General features: G+C 67.2%; 1 protein-coding gene across 1 annotated transcript; it reads left to right on the forward strand.

Annotated features, from left to right (window-relative positions):
• Positions 1-1,757: 1,757 nt before the first annotated feature.
• Positions 1,758-25,455, forward strand: LOC141737238 (glycogen phosphorylase, muscle form-like; the record flags this gene model as incomplete). Its single annotated transcript, XM_074571900.1, has 13 exons — positions 1,758-1,840; positions 3,307-3,450; positions 6,627-6,719; positions 9,096-9,242; positions 11,169-11,332; positions 13,934-14,048; positions 15,550-15,651; positions 17,241-17,388; positions 17,862-17,920; positions 18,828-18,969; positions 21,013-21,220; positions 22,657-22,791; positions 25,377-25,455. Coding segments are annotated over 13 exons (1,619 nt in total), but the record flags the coding sequence as incomplete, so codon positions are not given.
• Between the last annotated feature and the right edge of the window lie 1,826 nt (positions 25,456-27,281).

A 27,281-nucleotide genomic window follows, 5' to 3' on the forward strand; every position in this document is an offset into this window, starting at 1 on the left:
GACCCCAAAAATACCCACTTGGGACCCCCAAATCCCCCCCCCCGACCCTAAAACACCCTCTGGGACCCCCAAATCCACCCCCCCCGACCCCAAAACACCCTCTGGGACCCACAAGTCCCCCCCCAGACCCCCAAATCCCCCCCCCGGGATGCCAAATCCACTCCTATGCCCCCCCCCAGCCCCCAAAACACCCTCTGGGACCCCCAAATCCCCCCCCCGACCCCAAAATACCCTCTGGGACCCCCAAATCCCCCCCCCCGACCCCAAAACACCCTCTGGGACCCCCAAATCCCCCCCCCGACCCCAAAATACCCTCTGGGACCCCCAAATCCACCCCCCCGACCCCAAAACACCCTCTGGGACCCCCAAATCCCCCCCCCGACCCCAAAATACCCACCTGGGACCCCCAAATCCCCCCCCGACCCCAAAAATACCCACCTGGGACCCCCAAATCCACCCCCCCCCGACCCCAAAACACCCTCTGGGACCCACAAGTCCCCCCCCAGACCCCCAAATCCCCCCCCCCCGGGATGCCCAATCCACTCCTATGCCCCCCCCCCCCCAGCCCCCAAAACACGCTCTGGGACCCCCAAATCCCCCCCCGACCCCAAAAATACCCACTTGGGACCCCCAAAAAAACCCACCTGAAACCCCCAACACCCCCCCCCGACCCCAAAATACCCACCTGGGACCCCCAAATCCCCCCCCGACCCCAAAAATACCCACCTGGGACCCCCAAATCCCCCCCCCGACCCCAAAACACCCTCTGGGACCCACAAGTCCCCCCCCAGACGCCCAAATCCCCCCCCCCGGGATGCCCAATCCACTCCTATGCCCCCCCCCCAGCCCCAAAAACACCCTCTGGGACCCCCAAATCCCCCCCCCCGACCCCAAAACACCCTCTGGGACCCCCAAATCCCCCCCCCGACCCCAAAATACCCACCTGGGACCCCCAAATCCACCCCCCGACCCCAAAACACCCTCTGGGACCCCCAAATCCACCCCCCCCCACCCCAAAACACCCTCTGGGACGCACAAGTCCCCCCCCAGACCCCCAAATTCCCCCCCCCGGGATGCCCAATCCACTCCTATGCCCCCCCCCCAGCCCCCAAAACACCCTCTGGGACCCCCAAATCCCCCCCCGACCCCAAAAATACCCACTTGGGACCCCCAAATCCACCCCCCCGACCCCAAAACACCCTCTGGGACCCCCAAATCCCCCCCCCGACCCCAAAATACCCACTTGGGACCCCCAAAAAACCCCACCTGAAACCCCCAACACCCCCCCCGACCCCAAAATACCCACCTGGGACCCCCGAATCCCCCCCCCGGGATGCCCAATCCACTCCTATGTCCCCCCCCCAGCCCCCAAAACACCCTCTGGGACCCCCAAATCCCCCCCCGACCCCAAAAATACCCACCTGGGACCCCCAAATCCCTCCCCCAACCCCAAAACACCCTCTGGGACCCCCAAATCCACCCCCCCCGACGCCAAAACACCCTCTGGGACCCACAAGTCCCCCCCCAGACCCCCAAATCCCCCCCCCGGGATGCCAAATCCACTCCTATGCCCCCCCCCCAGCCCCAAAAACACCCTCTGGGACCCCCAAATCCCCCCCCCGACCCCAAAATACCCACCTGGGACCCCCAAATCCACCCCCCGACCCCAAAAATACCCACCTGTGACCCCCAAATCCCCCCCCCGGGGTATCGCTCCACCCCTAACCCCCCCCCCCCCCATTATCCCCCCCCCCCAGTCAATGTGGGGGGGTACATCCAGGCCGTGCTGGACCGAAACCTGGCGGAAAACATCTCCCGTGTGCTGTACCCCAACGACAACGTGAGGGGGGGGCACAACGGGGCGGGGGGGGGGCTGAGGGGGGGGGGGGGTGGCTGAGACACCCCCCCCCGGGGGCGGGGGGTGGGGTCCCTGGGGGCTGTGGGGGGGGGCAGGACCCCCCACGGGGATGGGGGGAGATGGGACCCCCCCCCGTGTGCTGTACCCCAATGACAATGTGTGTGGGGGGGGGACACAACACATGGGGGGGGGTCCCTGGGGGCCCGGGGGGGGGGGCAGGACCCCCGGGAATTGGGGGGGGGGGGGGGGGGGCAGGGTGTGTGTCTTGGTGTCCCTGGGGGGGTCCTGGTGACACGGGGGATGGGGGGGGGGGTGTCCCGGTGTCCCCATGGCGGGGGGGGTCGTGGTGTCCCCATGGGGGGGTCGTGGTGTCCCTGGCGGGGTCCTGGTGGCATGGGGGGGGTCCCTGTGTCCCCATGGGGGGGTCGCGGTGTCCCCGGGGGCTGTCAGTGACATTGCGGGGGGGTCCTGGTGTCCCCGGGGGGGTGTCGGTGACATTGGGGGGGGTCCCCGTGTCCCCATGGGGGGGGTCCCGGTGTCCCCGCGGGGTGTCGGTGACATTGGGGGGGTCCCCGTGTCCCTATGGGGGGGGTCCCCGTGTCCCTATGGGGGGTGTCGGTGACATTGGGGGGGGGGTCCCCGTGTCCCCGTGGGGGGGTGTCGGTGACATTGGGGGGGTCCCCGTGTCCCTATGGGGGGGGTCCCAGTGTCCCTGGGGGTGTCAGTGACATTGGGGGGGGGTCCTGGTATCCCCGTGGGGGTCCCTGTGTCCCTATGGGGGGGGGTGTCCCGCTGTCCCCGGGGGGGGTGTCGGTGACATTGGGGGGGTCCCCGTGTCCCTATGGGGGGGGGGGGTCCCGCTGTCCCCAGGAGGGTATCGGTGACATGAGGGGGGTCCCGCTGTCCCCGTGGGGGTCCCCGTGTCCCCATGGGGGGGGGGGTCCCGCTGTCCCCGGGGGGGGTATCAGTGACATGAGGGGGGTCCCGCTGTCCCTGGGGGGGTGTCGGTGACATGAGGGGGGTCCCGCTGTCCCTGGGGGGTGTCGGTGACATTGGGGGGGTCCCCGTGTCCCTATGGGGGGGGGGGTCCCGCTGTCCCCAGGAGGGTATCGGTGACATGAGGGGGGTCCCGCTGTCGCCGTGGGGGTCCCCGTGTCCCCATGGGGGGGGTCCCGCTGTCCCCGGGGGGGGTCTCAGTGACATGAGGGGGGTCCCGCTGTCCCTGGGGGGGTGTCGGTGACATTGGGGGGGTCCCCGTGTCCCTATGGCGGGGGGGGGTCCCGCTGTCCCCGGGAGGGTATCGGTGACATGAGGGGGTCCCGCTGTCCCCGTGGGGGTCCCCGTGTCCCCATGGGGGGGGGGTCCCGCTGTCCCCGGGGGGGTGTCGGTGACATGGTGGCGGGGGGGGTGGCTGTGGGGGGGCGTGGGTGACGCCGGGGGGGGGTCAGTTTTTCGAGGGGAAGGAGCTGCGGCTGAAGCAGGAGTATTTCGTGGTGGCGGCCACCCTGCACGACATCGTCCGCCGCTTCAAGTCCGCCAAGTTCGGCAGCCGCGACCCCGTCCGCACCGCCTTCGACACCTTCCCCGACAAGGTGACACCCCCGGCACCCCCCCATGGCCCCCCCCCGGCACCCCCCGCCACCCCCTGTGTCCCCCTGTCACCCCCCGGCCCCATCCGTCCCCTCCCCGTCTCCCCTCTCCATCCCCGTCCGCGCCACCTTCGACGCCTTCCCCGACAAGGTGACACCCCCAGCACCCCCCTGTCACCCCTTGTCACCCCTTGTCACCCCCCCGACAACCCCCTGTCACCCCCCCGACACCCCCCTGTCACCCCCTGTCACCCCTTGTGTCCCCTTGTGTCCCCGTGTCACCTCCTGTCACCCCCCTGTCCCCTCTCCATCCCCTCCTTTGACGCCTTCCCCGACAAGGTGACACCCCCGTCACCCCCCCGTCACCCCCCTGTCACCCCTTGTGTCCCTCTGTCACCCCCCTGACACCCCCCTGTCACCCCCTGTGTCCCCTCGTGTCCCCCTGTCACCCCCCGTCCCCATCCGTCCCCTCCCCGTCTCCCCTCTCCATCCCCGTCTGCGCCACCTTCGACACCTTCCCCGGCAAGGTGACACCCCCGGCACCCCCCTGTCACCCCCCCGGCACCCCCCTGTCCCCCCCCGTCACCCCCTGTGTCCCCTCGTGTCCCCCCCGTCACCCCCCGTCCCCATCCGTCCCCTCCCCGTCTCCCCTCTCCATCCCCGTCCGCGCCACCTTCAACGCCTTCCCCGGCAAGGTGACACCCCCGGCACCCCCCTGTCACCCCTTGTCACCCCCCCGACAACCCCCTGTCACCCCCCCGACACCCCCCTGTCACCCCCTGTCACCCCTTGTGTCCCCTTGTGTCCCCCTGTCACCTCCTGTCACCCCCCTGTCCCCTCTCCATCCCCTCCTTTGGCGCCTTCCCCGACAAGGTGACACCCCCGTCACCCCCCCGTCACCCCCCTGTCACCCCTTGTGTCCCTCTGTCACCCCCTCTGTCCCCCCGTCCCCGTCACCCCTTGTGTCCCCTTGTCACCCCCTGTCACCCCCTGTCACCCCTTGTGTCCCCCTGTCACCTCCTGTCACCCCCCTGTCACCCCCTGTGTCCCCTCGTGTCCCCTGGTGTCCCTCTGCCACCCCCCGTGTCCCCCTGTCACCCCCCTGTCCCCATCCATCCCCTCCTTTGACACCTTCCCTGACAAGGTGACACCCCCGTCACCCCCCCGTCACCCCCCTGTCACCCCCCGTGTCCCCTTGTGTCCCCCTGTCACCTCCTGTCACCCCCCTGTCACCCCCCGTGTCCCCTTGTGTCCCCCTGTCCCCCCCCGTCCCCATCCAGACATCCTTCAACGCCGAGCAGTGTCCCCGTCCCGTGTCCCCCCCAATGTCCCCAATGTCCCCTGGTGTCCCCATGTCCCCCATGTCCCTGATGTCCCCATGTCCCCCCATGTCCCCAATACCCCCCATGTCCCCAATGTCCCCAATGTCCCCCCATGTCCCCCCATGTCCCCAATGTCCCCAATGTCCCCAATGTCCCCCATGTCCCCGATGTCCCCCATGTCCCCGATGTCCCCAATATCCCCCATGTCCCCAATGTCCCCCATGTCCCCCCATGTCCCCGATGTCCCCAATGTCCCCGATGTCCCCAATGTCCCCAATGTCCCCCCAATGTCCCCCCATGTCCCCAATGTCCCCCATGTCCCCGATGCCCCCAATGTCCCCAATGTCCCCCCAATGTCCCCATGTCACCGATGTCCCCAATGTCCCCGATGTCCCCCATGTCCCCGATGTCCCCAATGTCCCCCCATGTCCCCAATGTCCCCATGTCACCGATGTCCCCAATGTCCCCCCATGTCCCCAATGTCCCCAATGTCCCCGATGTCCCCCATGTCCCCCATGTCCCTGATGTCCCCATGTCCCCCCATGTCCCCAATATCCCCAATGTCCCCGATGTCCCCCATGTCCCCGATGCCCCCAATGTCCCCAATGTCCCCCATGTCCCCCATGTCCCCCCATGTCCCCAATATCCCCAATGTCCTCGATGTCCCCAATGTCCCCAATGTCCCCTGGTGTCCCCGATGTTCCCCCATGTCTCCCATGTCCCTCATGTCCCCGATGTCCCCCCATGTCCCCAATATCCCCCATGTCCCCAATGTCCCCCAATGTCCCCCATGTCACCGATGTCCCCAATGTCCCCCATGTCCCCCGTGTCCCCCATGTCCCTTATGTCCCCATGTCCCCCCATGTCCCCAGTGTCCCCCATGTCCCCGATGTCCCCCATGTCCCCAATGCCCCATGTCCCCAATGTCCCCCATGTCCCTGATGTCCCCATGTCCCCCAAGTCCCCCATGTCCCCAATGTCCCCCAATGTCCCCATGTCCCCTCATGTCCCCCATGTCCCCCATGTCCCCCCATTTCCCCAATGTCCCCCATGTCCCCAATGTCCCCAATGTCCCCGATGCCCCCAATGTCCCCCATGTCTCCCCATGTCCCTCATGTCCCCCATGTCCCCCCATGTCCCCAATGCCCCATGTCCCCAATGTCCCCAATGTCCCTAATGTCCCCGATGTCCCCGATGTCCCCAATGTCCCCAATGTCCCTGATGTCCCCAATGTCCCCCATGTCCCTGATGTCCCCCATGTCCCCCATGTCCCCCAAGTCCCCCATGTCCCTGATGTCCCCATGTCCCCGATGTCCCTGATGTCCCCCATGTCCCCCATGTCCCCGATGTCCCTAATGTCCCCGATGTCCCCCATGTCCCCAATGCCCCATGTCCCCAATGTCCCCCATGTCCCTGATGTCCCCATGTCCCCCAAGTCCCCCATGTCCCCCATGTCCCCCCATGTCCCCCATGTCCCCCATGTCCCCAATGTCCCCGATATCCCCAATGTCCCCCATGTCCCCCCATGTCCCCAATATCCCCAATGTCCCCGATGTCCCCGATATCCCCAATGTCCCCCAAGTCCCCCATGTCCCCCATGTCCCTGATGTCCCCATGTCCCCCATGTCCCTGATGTCCCCCATGTCCCCCATGTCCCTGATGTCCCCATGTCCCCAATGTCCCCCATGTCCCCCATGTCCCTGATGTCCCCATGTCCCCAATGTCCCCCATGTCCCCCATGTCCCCCAAGTCCCCCATGTCCCTGATGTCCCCATGTCCCCCCATGTCCCTGATGTCCCCCATGTCCCCCATGTCCCCGATGTCCCCATGTCCCCATGTCCCCGTGCCCCCCCCCAGGTGGCCATCCAGCTCAATGACACCCACCCCTCCCTGGCCATCCCCGAGCTCATGCGCATCCTGGTGGACGAGGAGAACCTCAGCTGGGACAAGGTGGGACACGGGGGGGGACACAACACACGGGGGGGGACGACACGAGAGTGACATGGGGGGGGGACACGGGGGGGGACACTGGTGGGACACGGGGGGACACAGGGGTGACATGAGGGGGACATGGGGGACACACAGAGGGAACGTGGGGGGGACACGGGGGGGGGGACACGGGGGGGACACATGGGGACACAGAGGGGACACGGGGGGACATGGGGGGGACACCGGGGGGCGACACGGGAGGACATGGGGGGGGACAGAAGGGGGACATGGGGAGTGGCACTGGGGGGACATGGGGGGGACACGGGGGTGACATGGGGGGACACAGGGGGGACATGGGGGGACATGGGGGGACACCGGGGGGGGACACGGGAGGACACGGGGGGGACACATGGGAGGACATGGGGGGGGACAGAAGGGGGACACAGAGGGTGACACTGGTGGGACACAGGGGGACATGGAGGGGTGACACAGAGGGGACATGGGGGGGTGACATGGGGGTGACATGGGGGGACACGGAGGGGCCACGTCGGGGGGGGGGGGACACGAGGTGCCGTGGGGCAGGAGGGACCCCAAAAAGGGGCTTCTCTGGGGCAGGGGGGGACCCCAAAAAGGGGGTTTCTGTGGGGCAGGGGCTCCCCTAAACTGGAGGGGGATGGGAATGGCGTTCTATGGGGCTGAAGGGACCCCAAAAAGGGGGTTTCTGTGGGGCAGGGGCTCCCCTAAACTGGAGGGGGATGGGAATGGCGTTCTATGGGGCTGAAGGGACCCCAAAAAGGGGGTTTCTGTGGGGCAGAGGCTCCCCTAGGCTGTGGGTACTGCTGGGATGGGGTTCTATGGGGCAGGGGGGGACCCCAAAAAGGGGGTTTCTGTGGGGCAGGGGCTCCCCTAAGCTGGAGGGGGATGGGAATGGCGTTCTATGGGGCTGAAGGGACCCCAAAAAGGGGGTTCTGTGGGGCAGAGGCTCCCCTAGGCTGTGGGTACTGCTGGGACGGGGTTCTATGGGGCAGGGGGGGACCCCAAAAAGGGGGTTTCTGTGGGGCAGGGGCTCCCCTAAGCTGGAGGGGGATGGGAATGGCGTTCTATGGGGCTGAAGGGACCCCAAAAAGGGGGTTCCTGTGGGTCAGGGGCTCCCCTAAGCTGGAGGGGGATGGGAATGGCGTTCTATGGGGCTGAAGGGACCCCAAAAAGGGGGTTTCTGTGGGGCAGAGGCTCCCCTAGGCTGTGGGTACTGCTGGGACGGGGTTCTATGGGGCAGGGGGGGACCCCAAAAAGGGGGTTCTGTGGGGCAGGGGCTCCCCTAAGCTGGAGGGGGATGGGAACGGCGTTCTATGGGGCTGAAGGGACCCCAAAAAGGGGGTTCTGTGGGGCAGAGGCTCCCCTAGGCCGTGGGTACTGCTGGGATGGGGTTCTATGGGGCAGGGGGGGACCCCAAAAAGGGGGTTTCTGTGGGGCAGGGGCTCCCCTAGGCCGTGGGTACTGCTGGGACGGGGTTCTATGGGGCAGGGGGGGACCCCAAAAAGGGGGTTTCTGTGGGGCAGGGGCTCCCCTAAGCTGGAGGGGGATGGGAATGGCATTCTATGGGGCAGGGGGGGGACCCCAAAAAGGGGGTTCTGTGGGGCAGGGGCTCCCCTAAGCTGGAGGGGGATGGGAATGGCGTTCTATGGGGCTGAAGGGACCCCAAAAAGGGGGTTCTGTGGGGCAGAGGCTCCCCTAGGCTGTGGGTACTGCTGGGACGGGGTTCTATGGGGCAGGGGGGGACCCCAAAAAGGGGGTTTCTGTGGGGCAGGGGCTCCCCTAAGCTGGAGGGGGATGGGAATGGCGTTCTATGGGGCTGAAGGGACCCCAAAAAGGGGGTTCCTGTGGGGCAGGGGCTCCCCTAAGCTGGAGGGGGATGGGAATGGCGTTCTATGGGGCTGAAGGGACCCCAAAAAGGGGGTTTCTGTGGGGCAGAGGCTCCCCTAGGCTGTGGGTACTGCTGGGACGGGGTTCTATGGGGCAGGGGGGGACCCCAAAAAGGGGGTTTCTGTGGGGCAGGGGCTCCCCTAAGCTGGAGGGGGATGGGAATGGCGTTCTATGGGGCTGAAGGGACCCCAAAAAGGGGGTTCCTGTGGGGCAGGGGCTCCCCTAAGCTGGAGGGGGATGGGAATGGCATTCTATGGGGCAGGGGGGGACCCCAAAAAGGGGGTTCTGTGGGGCAGGGGCTCCGCTAGAGCGCGTTTGGGGGTTCCCCATCCTCCGGCCCGTTGCCCACGGTGGGGCGGGTGCCCGTGGGTCGCCCCCCCCCCACCCCGAGCTATGGGGTCAGGCCCCCCCCCCCAACCCCCCCCAAGGTGTGGGGCAGCCCCCCAAGTGCCGTGTCGCCCCCCACGTCGGCAGGCCTGGGAGGTGACGGTGCGGACCTGCGCCTACACCAACCACACGGTGCTGCCCGAGGCGCTGGAGCGATGGCCGCTGCAGCTGCTGGAGGCCCTGCTGCCCCGCCACCTCCAGATCATCTACGAGATCAACCAGCGCTTCCTCGACGTCAGTCTGACCCACAAGTGTGGGGCTGGGGGCGGGGGGGGGGGGGGTGGGGGTTGGGGACACACACATATGGGGGTGTGTGGGGTGGGGGGGGGGAGATGGGGACCATGGAGGTCTGGGTCTTGGGGCGGGCGCTTGGGGGGCACTTGGGGGGAGATGGGGGGGCCCAGACACCTGGGTTACTTGGGGGGAGATGGGGGGAGATGGGGGGGCCCAGACACCTTAGTTACTTGGGGGGAGATGGGGGGGGGCTCAGATGCCTGGGTTACTTGGGGGGAGATGGGGACCATGGAGGTCTGGGTCTTGGGGCGGGCGCTTGGGGGGCACTTGGGGGGAGATGGGGGGCCCAGACACCTGGGTTACTTGGGGGGAGATGGGGGGAGATGGGGGGGCCCAGACACCTTAGTTACTTGGGGGGAGATGGGGGGGGGCTCAGATGCCTGGGTTACTTGGGGGGAGATGGGGACCATGGAGGTCTGGGTCTTGGGGCGGGCGCTTGGGGGGCACTTGGGGGGAGATGGGGGGCCCAGACACCTGGGTTACTTGGGGGGAGATGGGGGGGCCCAGACACCTGGGTTACTTGGGGGGAGATGTGGGGAGATGGGGAACATGGAGGTCTGGGTCTTGGGGCGGGCACTTGGGGGGAGATGGGGGGAGCCCAGACGCCTGGGTTACTTGGGGGGAGACGGGGAACATGGAGGTCTGGGTCTTGGGGGCCCCTTGGGGGGCAGCTGTGGGTCAGTTGTGGGTCGCTTGTGGGGCAGGTGGGACCTGGAGGCCTGTGTTCCCTGGGGGGAAGACGGGGCCTGGAGGCCTGTGTTCCCTGGGGGGGTGGCTGGGGCCCTGTGGGTCACTTGGGTCACTTGTGGGGCAGCCATGGGGCAGCTGTGGGTCACTTGTGGGTCGCTTGTGGGGCAGGTGGGACCTGGAGGCCTGTGTTCCTCGGGGGCAGGCGCTGGGGGAGCTGAGGGGAAGATGGGGCCTGGAGGCCCGTGTTCCTTGGGGGGGTGGTCGAGGCCCTGTGGGTCCCTGTGGGTCACTTGTGGGGCAGCTGTGGGTCAGTTGTGGGGCAGGTGGGACCTGGAGGCCCGTGTTCCTCAGGGGCAGGCACTGGGGGAGCTGAGGGGAAGATGGGGCCTGGAGGCCCGTGTTCCTTGAGGGGGCGGTCGAGGCCCTGTGGGTCACTTGGGTCACTTGTGGGGCAGCCATGGGGCAGCTGTGGGTCACTTGTGGGTCACTTGTGGGGCAGGTGGGACCTGGAGGCCCGTGTTCCTCGGGGGCAGGCGCTGGGGGAGCTGAGGGGAAGATGGGGCCTGGAGGCCCGTGTTCCTTGGGGGGGTGGTCGAGGCCCTGTGGGTCCCTGTGGGTCACTTGTGGGGCAGCTGTGGGTCACTTGTGGGGCAGCTGTGGGTCAGTTGTGGGGCAGGTGGGACCTGGAGGCCCAGGTTCCTCGGGGGCAGGCGCTGGGGGAGCTGAGGGGAAGATGGGGCCTGGAGGCCCGTGTTCCTTGAGGGCGGTCGAGGCCCTGTGGGTCACTTGGGTCACTTGTGGGGCAGCCATGGGGCAGCTGTGGGTCAGTTGTGGGGCAGGTGGGACCTGGAGGCCCAGGTTCCTCGGGGGCAGGCGCTGGGGGAGCTGAGGGGAAGATGGGGCCTGGAGGCCCGTGTTCCTTGGGGGGGTGGTCGAAGCCCTGTGGGTCCCTGTGGGTCACTTGTGGGGCAGCTGTGGGTCACTTGTGGGGCAGCTGTGGGTCAGTTGTGGGGCAGGTGGGACCTGGAGGCCCGTGTTCCTCGGGGGCAGGCGCTGGGGGAGCTGAGGGGAAGATGGGGCCTGGAGGCCCGTGTTCCTTGAGGGGGCGGTCGGGGCCCCGTGGGTCACTTGTGGGGCAGCCGTGGGGCAGCCGTGGGTCAGCCCCCTGCCCCGCAGCGGGTGTACGCCCAGTTCCCCGGGGACCACGAGCGTCTGCGGCGCATGTCGCTGGTGGAGGAAGGGCCCGTCAAGCGCATCAACATGGCGCACCTCTGCATCGTGGGCGCCCACGCCGTCAACGGCGTCGCCCGCATCCACTCCGACATCCTCAAGAACAGCGTGTAGGGGACACCCCCGGCACACGTGTCACCCCCCCGTGTCACCCCGTGTCACCCCGTGTCACCCCGTGTCCCCCCAAGTCCCCCCTGTGTCCCTCCATCTCCCTCCATCTTCCCCCCTGAGTCCCCTCCATTGTCCCGCCATTTTCCTTCTCCATCTCCCTCCATGTTCCCCCGTGTCCATCCCGTGTCCCCACATGACCTCCCGTGTCCCCCCGTGTCACCCCGTGTCATCCCGTGTCACCCCATGTCCCCCCCGTGTCCCTCCATCTCCCTCCATCTTCCCCCCTGAGTCCCCTCCATTGTCCCGCCATTTTCCTTCTCCGTCTCCCTCCATCTTCCCCCGTGTCCATCCCGTGTCCATCCCGTGTCCCCACATGACCTCCCGTGTCCCCCCGTGTCACCCCGTGTCCCCCCATGTCACCCCGTGTCCCCCCCGTGTCCCTGCATCTCCCTCCATCTCCCCCCCTGAGTCCCCTCCATTGTCCCGCCATTTTCCTTCTCCGTCTCCCTCCATCTTCCCCCGTGTCCATCCCGTGGCCATCCCGTGTCCCCACATGACCTCCTGTGTCCCCCTGTGTCACCCCGTGTCCCCCCAAGTCCCCCCCGTGTCCCTCCATCTCCCTCCATCTCCCCCCCCTGAGTCCCCTCCATTGTCCCGCCATTTTCCTTCTCCATCTCCCTCCATCTTCCCCCGTGTCCCTCCATGTCCATCCCGTGTCCATCCCGTGTCCCCACATGACCTCCCGTGTCCCCCCGTGTCATCCCGTGTCCCCACGTGTCATCCCATGTCACCCCGTGTCCCCCCAAGTCCCCCCTGTGTCCCTCCATCTCCCTCCATCTTCCCCCCTGAGTCCCCTCCATTGTCCCGCCATTTTCCTTCTCCGTCTCCCTCCGTCTCCCTCTGTGTCCATCCCGTGGCCATCCCGTGTCCCCCCATGACCTCCCGTGTCCCCCCGTGTCATCCCGTGTCCCCTGTGTCATCCCGTGTCCCCCCCGTGTCCCTCCATCTCCCTCCATCTTCCCCCCTGAGTCCCCTCCATTGTCCCGCCATTTTCCTTCTCCGTCTCCCTCCATGTTCCTCCGTGTCCATCCTGTGTCCCCACATGACCTCCTGTGTCACCCCATGTCATCCCGTGTCACCCCGTGTCCCCCCGTGTCACCCCGTGTCCCCCCAAGTCCCCCCCTGTCCCTCCATCTCCCTCCATCTCCCTCCATGTCCCCCCGTGTCCCTCCATGTCCATCCCGTGTCCATCCCGTGTCCCCACATGACCTCCCGTGTCCCCCCGTGTCATCCCGTGTCCCCACGTGTCATCCCGTGTCACCCCATGTCCCCCCACGTCCCCCCTATGTCCCTCCATCTCCCTCCATGTTCCCCCCAAGTCCCTCCATTGTCCCGCCATTTTCCTTCTCCGTCTCCCTCCATCTTCCCCCGTGTCCATCCCGTGTCCATCCCGTGTCCCCACATGACCTCCCGTGTCCTCCGTGTCATCCCGTGTCCCCCGTGTCCCCCCGTGTCACCCCGTGTCCCCCCACGTCCCCCCTATGTCCCTCCATCTCCCTCCATCTTCCCCCCAAGTCCCTCCATTGTCCCGCCATTTGCCTTCTCCGTCTCCCTCCGTCTCCCTCCGTGTCCATCCCATGTCCATCCCGTGTCCCCACATGACCTCCCGTGTCCCCACATGACCTCCCGTGTCCTCCGTGTCATCCCGTGTCCCCCGTGTCACCCCGTGTCACCCCGTGTCCCCCCAAGTCCCCCCCGTGTCCCTCCATCTCCCTCCATTTTCCCCCCAAGTCCCTCCATCTCCCTCCATGTCCCCTCGTGTCCCCCCGTGTCCATCCCGTGTCCATCCCGTGTCCCCCCATGACCCCCCGTGTCACCCCGTGTCACCATGTGTCCCCCCACGTCCCCGCCGTGTCCCCCCATGTCCCTCCATCTCCCTCCATTTTCCCCCCAAGTCCCTCCATCTCCCTCCGTGTCCCCCCGTGTCCCTCCGTGTCCATCCCGTGTCCCTCCATTTTCCCCCCAAGTCCCCTCCATCTCCCCCCACGTCCCTCCGTGTCCCCCCCGTGTCCCTCCATCTCCCCCCACAACCACGTCCCCCTTCCCCGTGGGTCCCTATGGGTCCCCCCCATGGCCGTGGGTCCCTGTCCCCGTGGGTCCCCCCCTATGGCTGTGGGTCCCTGTGGGTCCCTGTCCCCGTGGGTCCCCCATGGCCGTGGGTCCCTGTGGGTCCCCCCGTGGCCGTGGGGCCCTGTCCCCGTGGGTCCCCCCCATGGCTGTGGGTCCCCCATGGCCGTGGGTCCCCCCGTGGCCGTGGGTCGCTATGGGTTCCCCCCCCCATGGCTGTGGGTCCCCGTGGGTCGCCCATGGCCGTGGGTCCCCTCCCATGGCTGTGGGTCCCCCCCATGGCTGTGGGTCCTCCCCATGGCCGTGGGTCCCAGTCCCCGTGGGTCCCCCCCCAATGGCTGTGGGTCCCCCCCATGGCTGTGCGTCCCCGTCCCCATGGGTGGCCGTGGGTCCCTGTCCCCGTGGGTCCCCCCCCGTGGCCGTGGGTCCCCGTCCCCATGGTTATGGGTCTCCGTGGGTCCTGCCCCCCCCAGGTTCAAGGACTTCTACGAGCTGGAGCCCCACAAGTTCCAGAACAAAACCAACGGCATCACCCCACGGCGATGGCTGCTGCTCTGCAACCCCGGGCTGGCCGAGGTCATCGCCCAGGTGGGGCCGGGGGGGTTATGGGGGGCTATGGGGGGCTATGGGGCCAGGGGGGGCTATGGGGGGCTGTGGGGCCATGGGGGGCTATGGGGCTAGGGGGACTATGGGGGGCTATGGGGGGCTGCTGCTCTGCAACCCCGGGCTGGCCGAGGTCATCGCCCAGGTGGGGCCGGGGGGGTTATGGGGGGCTATGGGGCCCATGGGGGGCTGTGGGGGCTATGGGGCTCCTGGGGGCTATGGGGGGGCTATGGGCCTATGGGGGGCTACGGAGCCGTGGGGGGCTATGGGGGCTACGGGGCCCATGGGGGGGCTGTGGGGGGCTAGGAGGCTATGGGGGGGCTATGGGTCCATGGGGGGCTATGGGGCCCATGGGGGGCTATGGGGGCTATGGGGCCATGGGGGGCTATGGGGAGCTATGGGGCTATGGGGGGCTACAGAGCCATGGGGGGCTATGGGGCCCATGGGTGGCTATGGGAGCTATGGGGGCTATGGGGCCATGGGGGGCTATGGGGCTATGGGGGGCTACAGAGCCATGAGGGGCTATGGGGCCCATGGGGAGCTATGGGGGGCTACAGAGCCATGGGGGGCTACAGAGCCATGGGGGACTATTGGGCTATGGGGGACTATGGGGCCCATGGGGGGCTATGGGGCTATGGGGGGCTACAGAGCCATGGGGGGCTATGGGGCCCATGGGGGGCTATGGGGGGCTATGGGGCTATGGGGGCTACAGAGCCATGGGGGGTTATGGGGGCTATGGGGCCCATGGCGGGGCTACAGAGCCATGGGGGGCTATGGGAGTTATGGGGCCATGGGGGGCTGTGGGGCTCGGGGGGGCTACAGAGCCATGGGGGGCTATGGGGCAATGAGAGGCTATGGGGGGCTATGTGTCCATGGGGGACTATGGGGCCCATGGGGGGCTATGGGGCTATGGGGGGCTACAGAGCCATGGGGGGCTATGGGGGCTACGGGGACTATGGGGGGCTATGGGGCCCATGGGGGGCTATGGGGCTATGGGGGCTACAGAGCCATAGGGGGCTATGGGGGCTATGGGGCCATGGGGGACTATGGGGCCCATGGGGGGCTATGGGGCTATGGGGGGCTACAGAGCCATGGGGGGCTATGGGGGCTATGGGGCCCATGGGGGGCTGTGGGGCTCTGGGGGGCTACAGAGCCATGGGGGGCTATGGGGCAATGGGGGGCTATGGGGAGCTATGGGGCTATTGGGGGCTACAGAGCCATGGGGGGCTCTGGGGTCTATGGGGCCCATGGGGGGCTCTGGGGTCTATGGGGCCCATGGGGGGCTATGGGGCAATGGGGGCCTATGGGGGCCGTGGAGAGCAATGGGGGGCCGGTGGGGTGCCGTGGGGTGTCAGTGGGGTGCCGTGGGGTGTCAGTGGGGAGCTGGGGGGGGGGTCTGTGGGGCTCAGTGGGGCTCAGTGGGGTGCCGTGGGGTGTCAGTGGGGCGGCTGCCCCACGGTTCCCCCCCCCCCGCCCCGCCCCCCAGCGCATCGGGGAGGATTTCGTGGCCGACCTGGACCAGCTGCAGCGGCTGCGGGGCTTCGTGGACGACGAGGCCTTTCTGCGCGACGTGGCCAAGGTCAAGCAGGTCCGGGGGGGGCTCTGTGGGGCTGGGGGGGGCTCTATGGGGCTGGGGGGGTCTCTATGGGGCTGGGGGGGGGGGTCTCCCACCACCTTCCCCCCCCAAGAAGGACAAGGGGATGTTCATGTCGTTCCTGGAGCGGGAATGTGGGGTGGGGGTATCCCCATATCCCCCTTTTGGGGGGGTCTGTGGGGCTGGGGGGGTCTCTATGGGTCTGGAGGGGTTCCTGTGGGGCTGGGGGGGTCTCTATGGGGCTGGGGGGTGTCTCCCACCCCTTTTTCCCCCCCAAGAAGGACAAGGGGAAGTTCACGTCATTCCTGGAGCAGCGATGTGGGGTGGGGGTATCCCCATATCCCCCTTTTCGGGGGGGTCTGTGGGGCTGGGGGGGTCTCTATGGGGCTGGAGGGGTTCCTGTGGGTCTGGGGGGGTCTTTATGGGGCTGGGGGGGGGGTCTCCCACCCCCTTTCCCCCCCCCAAGAAGGACAAGGGGAAGTTCACATCGTTCCTGGAGCAGCGATGTGTGGTGGGGGTATCCCCATATCCCCCTTTTGGGGGGGTCTGTGGGGCTGGGGGGGGTCTCTGTGGGTCTGGAGGGGTTCCTGTGGGGCTGGGGGGGTCTCTATGGGGCTGGGGGGGGGGTCTCCCACCCCCTTTCCCCCCCCCCAAGAAGGACAAGGGGAAGTTCACATCGTTCCTGGAGCAGCGATGCGGGGTGGGGGTATCCCCATATCCCCCTTTTGGGGGGGTCTGTGGGGCTGGGGGGGGTCTCTATGGGGCTGGAGAGGTTCCTGTGGGGCTGGGGGGGTCTCTATGGGGCTGGGGGGGGGTCTCCCACCCCCTTTCCCCCCCCCAAGTAGTACAAGGGGAAGTTCACATCGTTCCTGGAGCAGCGATGCGGGGTGGGGGTATCCCCATATCCCCCTTTTGGGGGGGTCTGTGGGGCTGGGGGGGGTCTCTATGGGGCTGGAGAGGTTCCTGTGGGGCTGGGGGGGTCTCTATGGGGCTGGGGGGGGGTCTCCCACCCCCTTTCCCCCCCCCAAGTAGTACAAGGGGATGTTCACGTCGTTCCTGGAGCAGCGATGCGGGGTGGGGGTATCCCCATATCCCCCTTTTGGGGGGGTCTATGGGGCTGGGGGGGGTCTCTATGGGTCTGGAGGGGTTCCTGTGGGGCTGGGGGGGTCTCTATGGGGCTGGGGGGGGGGTCTCCCACCCCCTTTCCCCCCCCAAGAAGGACAAGGTGAAGTTCACGTCGTTCCTGGAGCGGGAATGTGGGGTGGGGGTATCCCCATATCCCCCTTTTGGGGGGGTCTGTGGGGCTGGGGGGGGTCTCTATGGGTCTGGGGGGGTTCCTGTGGGGCTGGGGGGGTCTCTATGGGGCTGGGGGGGGGGTCTCCCACCCCCTTTCCCCCCCCCAAGAAGGACAAGGGGAAGTTCACATCGTTCCTGGAGCAGCGATGCGGGGTGGGGGTATCCCCATATCCCCCTTTTGGGGGGGTCTATGGGGCTGGGGGGGGTCAGTGTGGGTCTGGGGGGGTGCGGGGGTGTCCCGGCCTGTCTCCCCCCCCCCCACCTTGTGTGTGTGTGTCCCCCCCCAGGAGAACAAGGCCAAGTTCGCGGCGTTCCTGCAGAAGGAGTGTGGGCTGCGGGTGAACCCCGCGTCCCTCTTCGACGTCCAGGTCAAACGCATCCACGAGTACAAGCGGCAGCTGCTCAACTGCCTCCACGTCATCACCCTCTACAACAGTGAGACACACACACCCCCCCCCGGGACCCCCCCCCCGGGACCCCCGCCCCAGAGGGACCCCCCCCCCCGGAGCCCCCCCATAGGGACCCTCCCCGTAGAGACCCCCATGGAGACCCTGCGGCTGCTCAACTGCCTCCACGTCGTCACCCTCTACAGCAGTGAGACCCCCCCGAGACACCCCCAGGACCCCCCCGGGACCCCCGCCCCATAGGAACCCCCCCTGACAACCCCCGACCCCCCCCAGGGACCCCCCCCCCATAGCGACCCCCATAGAGACCCCCATAGGGATCCTGTGGCTGCTCAATGGCCTCCACATCGTCACCCTCTACAGCGGTGAGACCCCCCCTGAGACGCCCCCGAGACCCCCCCTGGACCCCCTGGGACCCCCTGGGACCCCCCGGATGCCCCCAGAACCCCCCCCCCAAGGACTCCCCCCTGATTTGGGGTGTCGTGTGTGTGTCCCCCCCCCCAGGGATCAAGAAGGACCCGAATAAACCCTTCGTGCCCCGAACCGTCATGATCGGGGGCAAGGTATGGGGGGGTCTGGGGGGCTCTGGGGGGGTCCTATGGGGACTTGGGGGGCTGCTTGGGGGGGTCTGGGGGGGTCTGGGAAGGTCCTATGGGGACTTGGGGGGCTGCTTGGGGGGGTCTGGGGGGCTCTGGGGTGTCCTACGGGGACTTGGGGGGCTGCTTGGGGGGGTCTGGGGGGGTCTATGAGGGGTCTGGGGGGATCCTATGGCAACTTGGGGGGGTCTGGGGGGGTCTGGGGGGTTCTGGGGTGGTCCTATGGGGACTTGGGGGGCTCCTGGGGGGTTCGGGGGGGGTCTGGGGGGGTCCTATGGGCACTTGGGGGATCCTATGGTGACTTGGGGGGCTCCTGGGGGGTTCTGGGGGGGTCTATGAAGGGTCTGGGGGGGTCTGGGGGGATCCTATAGGGACTTGGGGGGCTCCTGGGGGTGTCTGGGGGGGTCTGGGGGGATCCTATGGGGACTTGGGGGGCTCCTGGGGGGTTCTGGGGGGGTCTATGAAGGGTCTGGGGGGGTCTGGGGGGATCCTATAGGGACTTGGGGGGCTCCTGGGGGGGTCTGGGGGGGTCTGGGGGGATCCTATGGGGACTTGGGGGGGTCTGAAGGGGTCTGGGGGGGTCTATGAGGGGTCTGGGGGGGTCCTATAGGGACTTGGGGGGGGGTTTGGGGGGATCCTATGGGGCCTGGGGGGCTCCTGGAGGAGGGGGGGGGTCCGAGTGGTCCCCGAGGGGTCCTGGGGGGGGTGGGGGGTCTGGGGGGGGTCCCTGGTGGCCCTGTAGGGTCTGGGGGGGTCCCTATGGGGCCTGGGGGTTGCCGAGGGGAGGGGGGGTTCCTTCCCAGAGGCCGTGGTGACCACCGCCCCCCCCCCCCCCGGTGTCATTGTCCCCCCCCCGTGTCCCCCCCCCCCCCAGGCGGCCCCCGGCTACCACATGGCCAAGATGATCATCAAACTGGTCACCTCCATCGGGGACGTGGTCAACCAGGACCCGGCCGTGGGCGACCGCCTCAAGGTCGTCTTCCTGGAGAACTACCGCGTCTCGCTGGCCGAGAAGGGTAGGGGGAACACCCCCCCCCGACAAAAACCCACCCTGACCCCCCCCCGGGACCCCCCCAGCACCCAAAAACCCCACCCGAGACCCCCAAACCCCACCCCTGCACCCCAAAACCAGCCCTGAGCACCCAAAACCCCGTCGCTGCACCCGAAGGTCTTCCTGGAGAACCGAGAAGGGGACGGGCACCCCCAAAACCCACCCTGACCCCCCCCGGGACCCCCCCAGCACCCAAAAACCCCACCCGAGACCCCCCAAACCCCACCCCTGCACCCAAAATCCCACCATTGCACCCCAAAATCCCATCACTGCACCCAAAGGTCTTCCTGGAGAACCGAGAAGGGGACGGGCACCCCCAAAACCCACCCTGACCCCCCCCCCAGGACCCCCCCAGCACCCAAAAACCCCACCCGAGAACCCCCAAACCCCACTGTTGCACCCCAAAACCCACCCCAAACCCCGTCACTGCACCCAAAGGTCTTCCTGGAGAACCGAGAAGGGGACGGGCACCCCCAAAACCCACCCTGACCCCCCCGCCCACCCCCCGGGACCCCCCCAGCACCCAAAAAACCCCCCCCGAGACCCCCCAAACCCCACCCCTGCACCCAAAACCCCACCATTGCACCCCAAAACCCCACCATTGCACCCCAAAATCCCATCACTGCACCCAAAGGTCTTCCTGGAGAACCGAGAAGGGGACGGGCACCCCCAAACCCACCCTGACCCCCCCACCCCCAACCTGGGACCCCAAAACCCACCCTGACCCCCCCCCAGGACCCCCCCAGCACCCAGAAACCCCACCCCTGCACCCAAACCCACTCCAAATGCCACCCCTGCACCCCGATATTGCCCCAAACACCCCGATATTGCCCCAAACGCCCCAAATACCACCCTGGGGCACCCCGATATTGCCCCAAACACCCCAATATCACCCCGATACCACCCTTGGGCACCCCGATAGCACCCCGATACCACCCCGGGCACCCCGCTATTGCCCCAAACACCCCGATATTGCCCCAAACGCCCCAAATACCACCCTGGGGCACCCCGATATTGCCCCAAACACCCCAATACCACCCCAATACCACCCTTGGGCACCCCGATAGCACCCCGATACCACCCCGGGCACCCCGATATTGTCCCAAATGCCCCAATATCACCCCGATACCACCCCGGGTACCCCGCTATTGCCCCAAACACCCCAATATTGCCCCAAACGCCCCAAGAGCACCCCGGTACCACCCCGGGCACCCCAATATTGCCCCAAACACCCCGATATTGCCCCAAACGCCCCAAATACCACCCTGGGGCACCCCAATATTGCCCCAAACACCCCAATATTGCCCCAAACGCCCCAAGAGCACCCCGGTACCACCCCGGGCACCCCAATATTGCCCCAAACACCCCGATATTGTCCCAAACGCCCCAAGAGCACCCTGATACCACCCCGGGCACCCCAATATTGCCCCAAACACCCCGATATTGTCCCAAACGCCCCAAGAGCACCCCGGTACCACCCCGGGCACCCCAATATTGCCCCAAACACCCCGATATTGTCCCAAACGCCCCACGAGCGCCCCGATACCACCCTGGGCACCCCAATATTGCCCCAAACACCCCAAATACCACCCTGGGACACCCCGATATTGCCCCAAACACCCCAATACCACCCCGCTATTGCCCCAAACACCCCGATATTGCCCCAAACACCTCAAGAGCACCCCAATACCACCCTGGGGCACCCCGCTATTGCCCCAAACACCCCAAATACCACCCTGGGACACCCCGCTATTGCCCCAAACACCCCAAGAGCACCCCGGTACCACCCCGGGCACCCCAATATTGCCCCAAACAGCCCAATATTGCCCCAAACGCCCCAAACACCACCCTGGGACACCCCGCTATTGCCCCAAACACCCCAAGAGCACCCTGATACCACCCTGGGGCACCCCAATATTGCCCCAAACACCCCAAACACCGCCCTGGGACACCCCGATAACGCCCTCGGGGCCCCCCCCCCGTCCCCTTTCCTCTCGCCCGCGGGCAGTGATCCCGGCGGCCGACCTGTCGGAGCAGATCTCCACGGCGGGGACGGAGGCCTCGGGCACGGGGAACATGAAGTTCATGCTGAACGGGGCCCTGACCATCGGCACCATGGATGGGGCCAACGTGGAGATGGCGGAGGAGGCGGGGGAGGAGAACCTCTTCATCTTCGGCATGCGGGTGGAGGACGTGGAGGCCCTGGACCGCCAAGGGTGGGTGGCGGGGAAGGGGGAGGGTGGCAACCCCCGGGACCACCATGGAAGCCCTGTGGTGACCCGGGACCCCCGTGCTGACCTGGGACCTCCATGGGGACCAGGAACCCCATGGCACCCATGGGACCACCATGGAACCCCCGTGGTGACCTGGGACCTCCATGGTGAGCAGGAACCCCATGGCACCACCATGGTGACCTGGGACCACCATGGCACCCATGGGACCTCCATGGTGACCATAGACCCCTGTGGTGACCTGGGACCCCTGTGGTGACCTGGGACCTCCATGGTGACCTGGGACCCCCATGGCACCCATGGGACCACCATGGAACCCCTGTGGCAACCCGGGACCCCCGTGGTGACCCGGGACCCCTGTGGTGACCTGGGACCTCCATGGGGACCAGGAACCCCATGGCACCCATGGGACCACCATGGAACCCCCGTGGTGACCTGGGACATCCATGGTGACCTGGGACCTCCATGGCACCCGTGGGACCACCATGGAACCCCCGTGGTGACCTGGGACCCTCATGGTGACCTGGGACCTCCATGGGGACCAGGAACCCCATGGCACCCATGGGACCACCATGGAACCCCCGTGGTGACCTGGGACCTCCATGGTGAGCAGGAACCCCATGGCACCACCATGGTGACCTGGGACCACCATGGCACCCATGGGACCTCCATGGTGACCATAGACCCCTGTGGTGACCTGGGACCCCTGTGGTGACCTGGGACCTCCATGGTGACCTGGGACCCCCATGGCATCCATGGGACCACCATGGAACCCCTGTGGCAACCCGGGACCCCCGTGGTGACCCGGGACCCCTGTGGTGACCTGGGACCTCCATGGGGACCAGGAACCCCATGGCACCCACGGGACCACCATGGAACCCCCGTGGTGACCTGGGACATCCATGGTGACCTGGGACCCCCATGGCACCCATGGGACCACCATGGAACCCCCTTGGTGACCTGGGACCCTCATGGTGACCTGGGACCTCCATGGCACCCATGGGACCCCCATGGTACCCATGGGACCCCCATGGTGACCTGGGACCTCCATGGCACCCATGGGACCCCCATGGTGACCGTGACCCCCATGGCACCTGTGGGACCACCATGGAACCCCCGTGGTGACCTGGGACATCCATGGTGATCTGGGACCTCCATGGCACCCATGGGACCCCCATGGTGACCGCGACCCCCATGGCACCCGTGGGACCACCATGGAACCCATGTGTTGGCCTGGGACCCCCATGGCCCCTGTGGGACCACCATGGCACCCCCGTGGTGACCTGGGACCAGGGGTCCCCATAGCTTCCCATGGCACCCATAGCTTCCCATGGCACCCATAGCTCCCCATGGCGCCCCACATCCCCCAGGGCTCCCCACGGCGCCCCCCGTCTCACCCTGACCCCCCCGTCGCCCCCCAGCTATCGCGCCCGCGATTACTACGAGCGGCTGCCGGAGCTGCGCCAGGCCGTGGACCAGCTCAGCAGCGGCTTCTTCAGCCCCCGCCAGCCCGACCTCTTCCGAGACATCGTCAACATGCTCATGAACCACGACAGGTCCGGGGGGGGGCACAATTCCGGGGGGGGGGGGGGGGACGGACACCTGGGACCCCTTCGTTGGGGGTCCCAGACACCCTCGTTGCCTGGAAAGTGGGGTGGGGGGTCCTTGGGTGATGGAGAACCCAAGTTCATGGCGTTGGGTTGGGTTGGGGTTGGGTGGGGGTCTTGGGTTCTAGGGGTCAGTTGGGGGTCTGGGATGCCTGGGACCCCTTTGTTGGGGGTCCTGGACACCTGGATCCCCTGCGTTGGGGGTCTTGGACACCTGGGTCCCCTCGGAAGTGGGGTGGGGGGTCTTCGGGTGATGGAGAACCCAAGTTCATGGCGTTGGGTTGGGGGGTGGTCTTGGGTTCTAGGGGTCAGTTGGGGGTCCTGGAGGCCTGGGACCCCTTTGTTGTGGGTCACAGATGCCTGGGACCCCTTTGTTGGGGGTCCTGGACACCTGGGTCCCCTGGGAAATGGGGTGGGGGGTCCTTGGGTGATGGAGGACCCAAGTTCATGGCGTTGGGTTGGGTTGGGGTTGGGTGGGGGTCTTGGATTTTGGGGTCCCCATGGCAGTTGGGGGTCTGAGATGCCTGGGACCCCTTTGTTGGGGGTCCCGGACGCCTGGGTCCCCTGGGAAGTGGGGTGGGGGGTCCTTGGGTGATGGAGAACCCAAGTTCATGGCGTTGGGTTGGGTTGGGGTTGGGGGGGGTCTTGGGTTCTAGGGTCAGTTGGGGGTCCTGGAGGCCTGGGACCCCTTTGTTGGGGGTCACGGACACCTGGGTCCCCTGGGATGTGGGGTGGGGGTTCTTCGGGTGATGGAGAACCCAAGTTCATGGCATTGGGTTGGGTTGGGGTTGGGGGGGGGTCTTGGGTTCTAGGGGTCAGTTGGGGTCTCCATCATGGTTGTGGGTCCTGGAGGCCTGGGACCCCTTTGTTGTGGGTCCCAGACACCTGGGTCCCCTGGGAAATGGGGTGGGGGGTCCTTGGGTGATGAAGGATCCAAGTTCATGGCGTTGGGTTGGGTGGAGGTCTTGGGTTCTAGGGTCAGTTGGGGGTCCTGGAGGCCTGGGACCCCTTTGTTGTGGGTCACGGACGCCTGGGACCCCTTTGTTGGGGGTCCCGGACACCTGGGTCCCCTGGGAAATGGGGAGGGGGGTCCTTGGGTGATGGAGAACCCAAGTTCATGGCGTTGGGTTGGGTTGGGGTTGGGTGGGGGTCTTGGATTTTGGGGTCCCCATGGCAGTTGGGGGTCCGGGATGCCTGGGACCCCTTTGTTGTGGGTCCCGGACACCTGGGACCCCTTTGTTGGGGGTCCTGGACGCCTGGGTCCCCTGGGACGTGGGGTGGGGGGTCTTTGGGTGATGGAGAACCCAAGTTCATGGCGTTGGGTTGGGTTGGGGTTGGGTGGGGGTCTTGGATTTTGGGGTCCCCATGGCAGTTGGGGGTCCGGGATGCCTGGGACCCCTTTGTTGGGGGTCCCGGACGCCTGGGTCCCCTGGGACGTGGGGTGGGGGGTCTTTGGGTGATGGAGAACCCAAGTTCATGGCGTTGGGTTGGGTTGGGGTTGGGTGGGGTCTTGGGTTCTAGGGTCAGTTGGGGGTCCTGGAGGCCTGGGACCCCTTTGTTGGGGGTCCCGGACACCTGGGTCCCCTTTGTTGGGGGTCCCAGACGCCTGGGTCCCCTGGGAAGTGGGGAGGGGGGTCATTGGATGATGGAGGACCCAAGTTCATGGCATTGGGTTGGGTTGGGGTTGGGTGGGGGTTGTGCGTTCTAGGGGTCAGTTGTGGGTCCTGGAGGCCTGGGACCCCTTTGTTGTGGGTCCCGGACACCTGGGTCCCCTGGGAAATGGGGAGGGGGGTCCTTGGGTGATGGAGAACCCAAGTTCATGGCGTTGGGTTGGGTTGGGGTTGGGTGGGGGTCTTGGATTTTGGGGTCCCCATGGCAGTTGGGGGTCCGGGATGCCTGGGATCCCTTTGTTGTGGGTCCCGGACACCTGGGACCCCTTTGTTGGGGGTCCCGGACGCCTGGGTCCCCTGGGAAGTGGGGAGGGGGGTCATTGGATGATGGAGGACCCAAGTTCATGGCATTGGGTTGGGTTGGGGTTGGGTGGGGGTTGTGCGTTCTAGGGGTCAGTTGTGGGTCCTGGAGGCCTGGGACCCCTTTGTTGTGGGTCCCGGACACCTGGGTCCCCTGGGAAATGGGGAGGGGGGTCCTTGGGTGATGGAGAACCCAAGTTCATGGCGTTGGGTTGGGTTGGGGTTGGGTGGGGGTCTTGGATTTTGGGGTCCCCATGGCAGTTGGGGGTCCAGGATGCCTGGGACCCCTTTGTTGTGGGTCCCGGACACCTGGGACCCCTTTGTTGGGGGTCCCGGACGCCTGGGTCCCCTGGGACGTGGGGTGGGGGGTCTTCGGGTGATGGAGAACTCAAGTTCATGGCGTTGGGTTGGGTTGGGGTTGGGGGGGGAGTCTTGGGTTCTAGGGGTCAGTTGTGGGTCCCGGAGGCCTGGGACCCCTTTGTTGTGGGTCCCGGACACCTGGGACCCCTTTGTTGGGGGTCCCGGATGCCTGGGACCCCCATTTCCGTGTGTCCCCCCCCCCAGGTTTAAGGTCTTTGCGGACTACGAGGACTACGTCAAGTGCCAGGAGAAAGTCAGCGCCCTCTACAAGGTGGGGACCCCCCCCCCAAAGGGACACCCCCCCCCCCCCCAAAAAGGACCCCCCCCAAAGGGACCCCCCAAAGGGACCCCCCCCAAAAGGGATCAACCCCCAAAAGACACCCACAAAGGGACCCCCCCAAAAGGACCCCCCCCCGGGACCACCCCAAAGGGATCCCCAAAGGGACCCCCTCAAAGGGACCCCCCCCAGGGACCCCCCCCAAAAGGACCCCCCCACAAAAGACCACCCCCAAAGGGACCCCCTCAAAGGGACCCCCCCAGGGACCCCCCCAAAGGGACCCCCCAAAAGGACCCCCCCAAAGGGACCCCCGCACAAAAGACACCCCCAAAGGGACCCCCCCAAAAGGACCCCCCCCGGGACCACCCCAAAGGGATCCCCCCCAGGGACCCCCCTGCAAAAGGAACCCCCCCCCAAAAGGACCCCCCCTGGGACCCCCCAAAGGGACCCCCCCCCCCAAAGACACCCCCAAAGACACCCCCCCAGGGACCCCCCCCGAACCATCCCAAAGGGACCCCCCAAAGGGACCCCCCCAAAAGACACCCCCAAAAGGACCCCCCCGGGACCCCCCAAAGGGACCCCCCCCCAAAGGGACCCCCCCAAAAGGACCCCCCCCAGGACCCCCCAAAGGGACCCCCCCCAAAAGGGATCAACCCCCAAAAGACACCCACAAAGGGACCCCCCCAAAAGGACCCCCCAAAGGGACCCCCCCCCAAAGCCACCCCCAAAGGGACCCCCCAAGGGACCCCCCCCAAAGGCACCCCCCAAAGGGATCCCCCCACAAAAGACACCCCCCCAAAGGGACCCCCCCAAAAGGACCCCCCCCGGGACCACCCCAAAGGGATCCCCAAAGGGACCCCCTCAAAGGGACCCCCTCAAAGGGACCCCCCCCAGGGACCCCCCCCAAAAGGACCCCCCCACAAAAGACACCCCCAAAGGGACCCCCTCAAAGGGACCCCCCCAGGGACCCCCCCCAAGGGACCCCCCAAAAGGACCCCCCCAAAGGGACCCCCCCACAAAAGACACCCCCAAAGGGACCCCCCCAAAAGGACCCCCCCCGGGACCACCCCAAAGGGATCCCCCCCAGGGACCCCCCTGCAAAAGGAACCCCCCCCCAAAAGGACCCCCCCGGGACCCCCCAAAGGGACCCCCCCCCCCCAAAGACACCCCCAAAGACACCCCCCCAGGGACCCCCCCCGAACCACCCCAAAGGGACCCCCCCAAAGGGACCCCCCCAAAAGACACCCCCAAAAGGACCCCCCCCGGGACCCCCCAAAGGGACCCCCCCCAAAGGGACCCCCCCCAAAAGGACCCCCCCCAGGGACCACCCCAAAGGGACCCCCCCCAAAAGGGATCAACCCCCAAAAGACACCCACAAAGGGACCCCCCCAAAAGGACCCCCCAAAGGGACCCCCCCCCAAAGCCACCCCCCCAAAGGGACCCCCCAAGGGACCCCCCCCAAAGGCACCCCCCAAAGGGATCCCCCCACAAAAGACACCCCCCCAAAGGGACCCCCCCAAAAGGACCCCCCCCGGGACCACCCCAAAGGGATCCCCAAAGGGACCCCCTCAAAGGGACCCCCCCAGGGACCCCCCCCAAAAGGACCCCCCCACAAAAGACACCCCCAAAGGGACCCCCTCAAAGGGACCCCCCCAGGGACCTCCCCCAAGGGACCCCCCAAAAGGACCCCCCCAAAGGGACCCCGCCACAAAAGACACCCCCAAAGGGACCCCCCCAAAAGGACCCCCCCCGGGACCACCCCAAAGGGATCCCCCCCAGGGACCCCCCTGCAAAAGGAACCCCCCCCCCCAAAAGGACCCCCCCTGGGACCC

The sequence above is a fragment of the Larus michahellis genome, unplaced genomic scaffold (genome assembly GCF_964199755.1).
Source record: "Larus michahellis unplaced genomic scaffold, bLarMic1.1 SCAFFOLD_505, whole genome shotgun sequence".
Taxonomy (NCBI): domain Eukaryota; kingdom Metazoa; phylum Chordata; class Aves; order Charadriiformes; family Laridae; genus Larus; species Larus michahellis.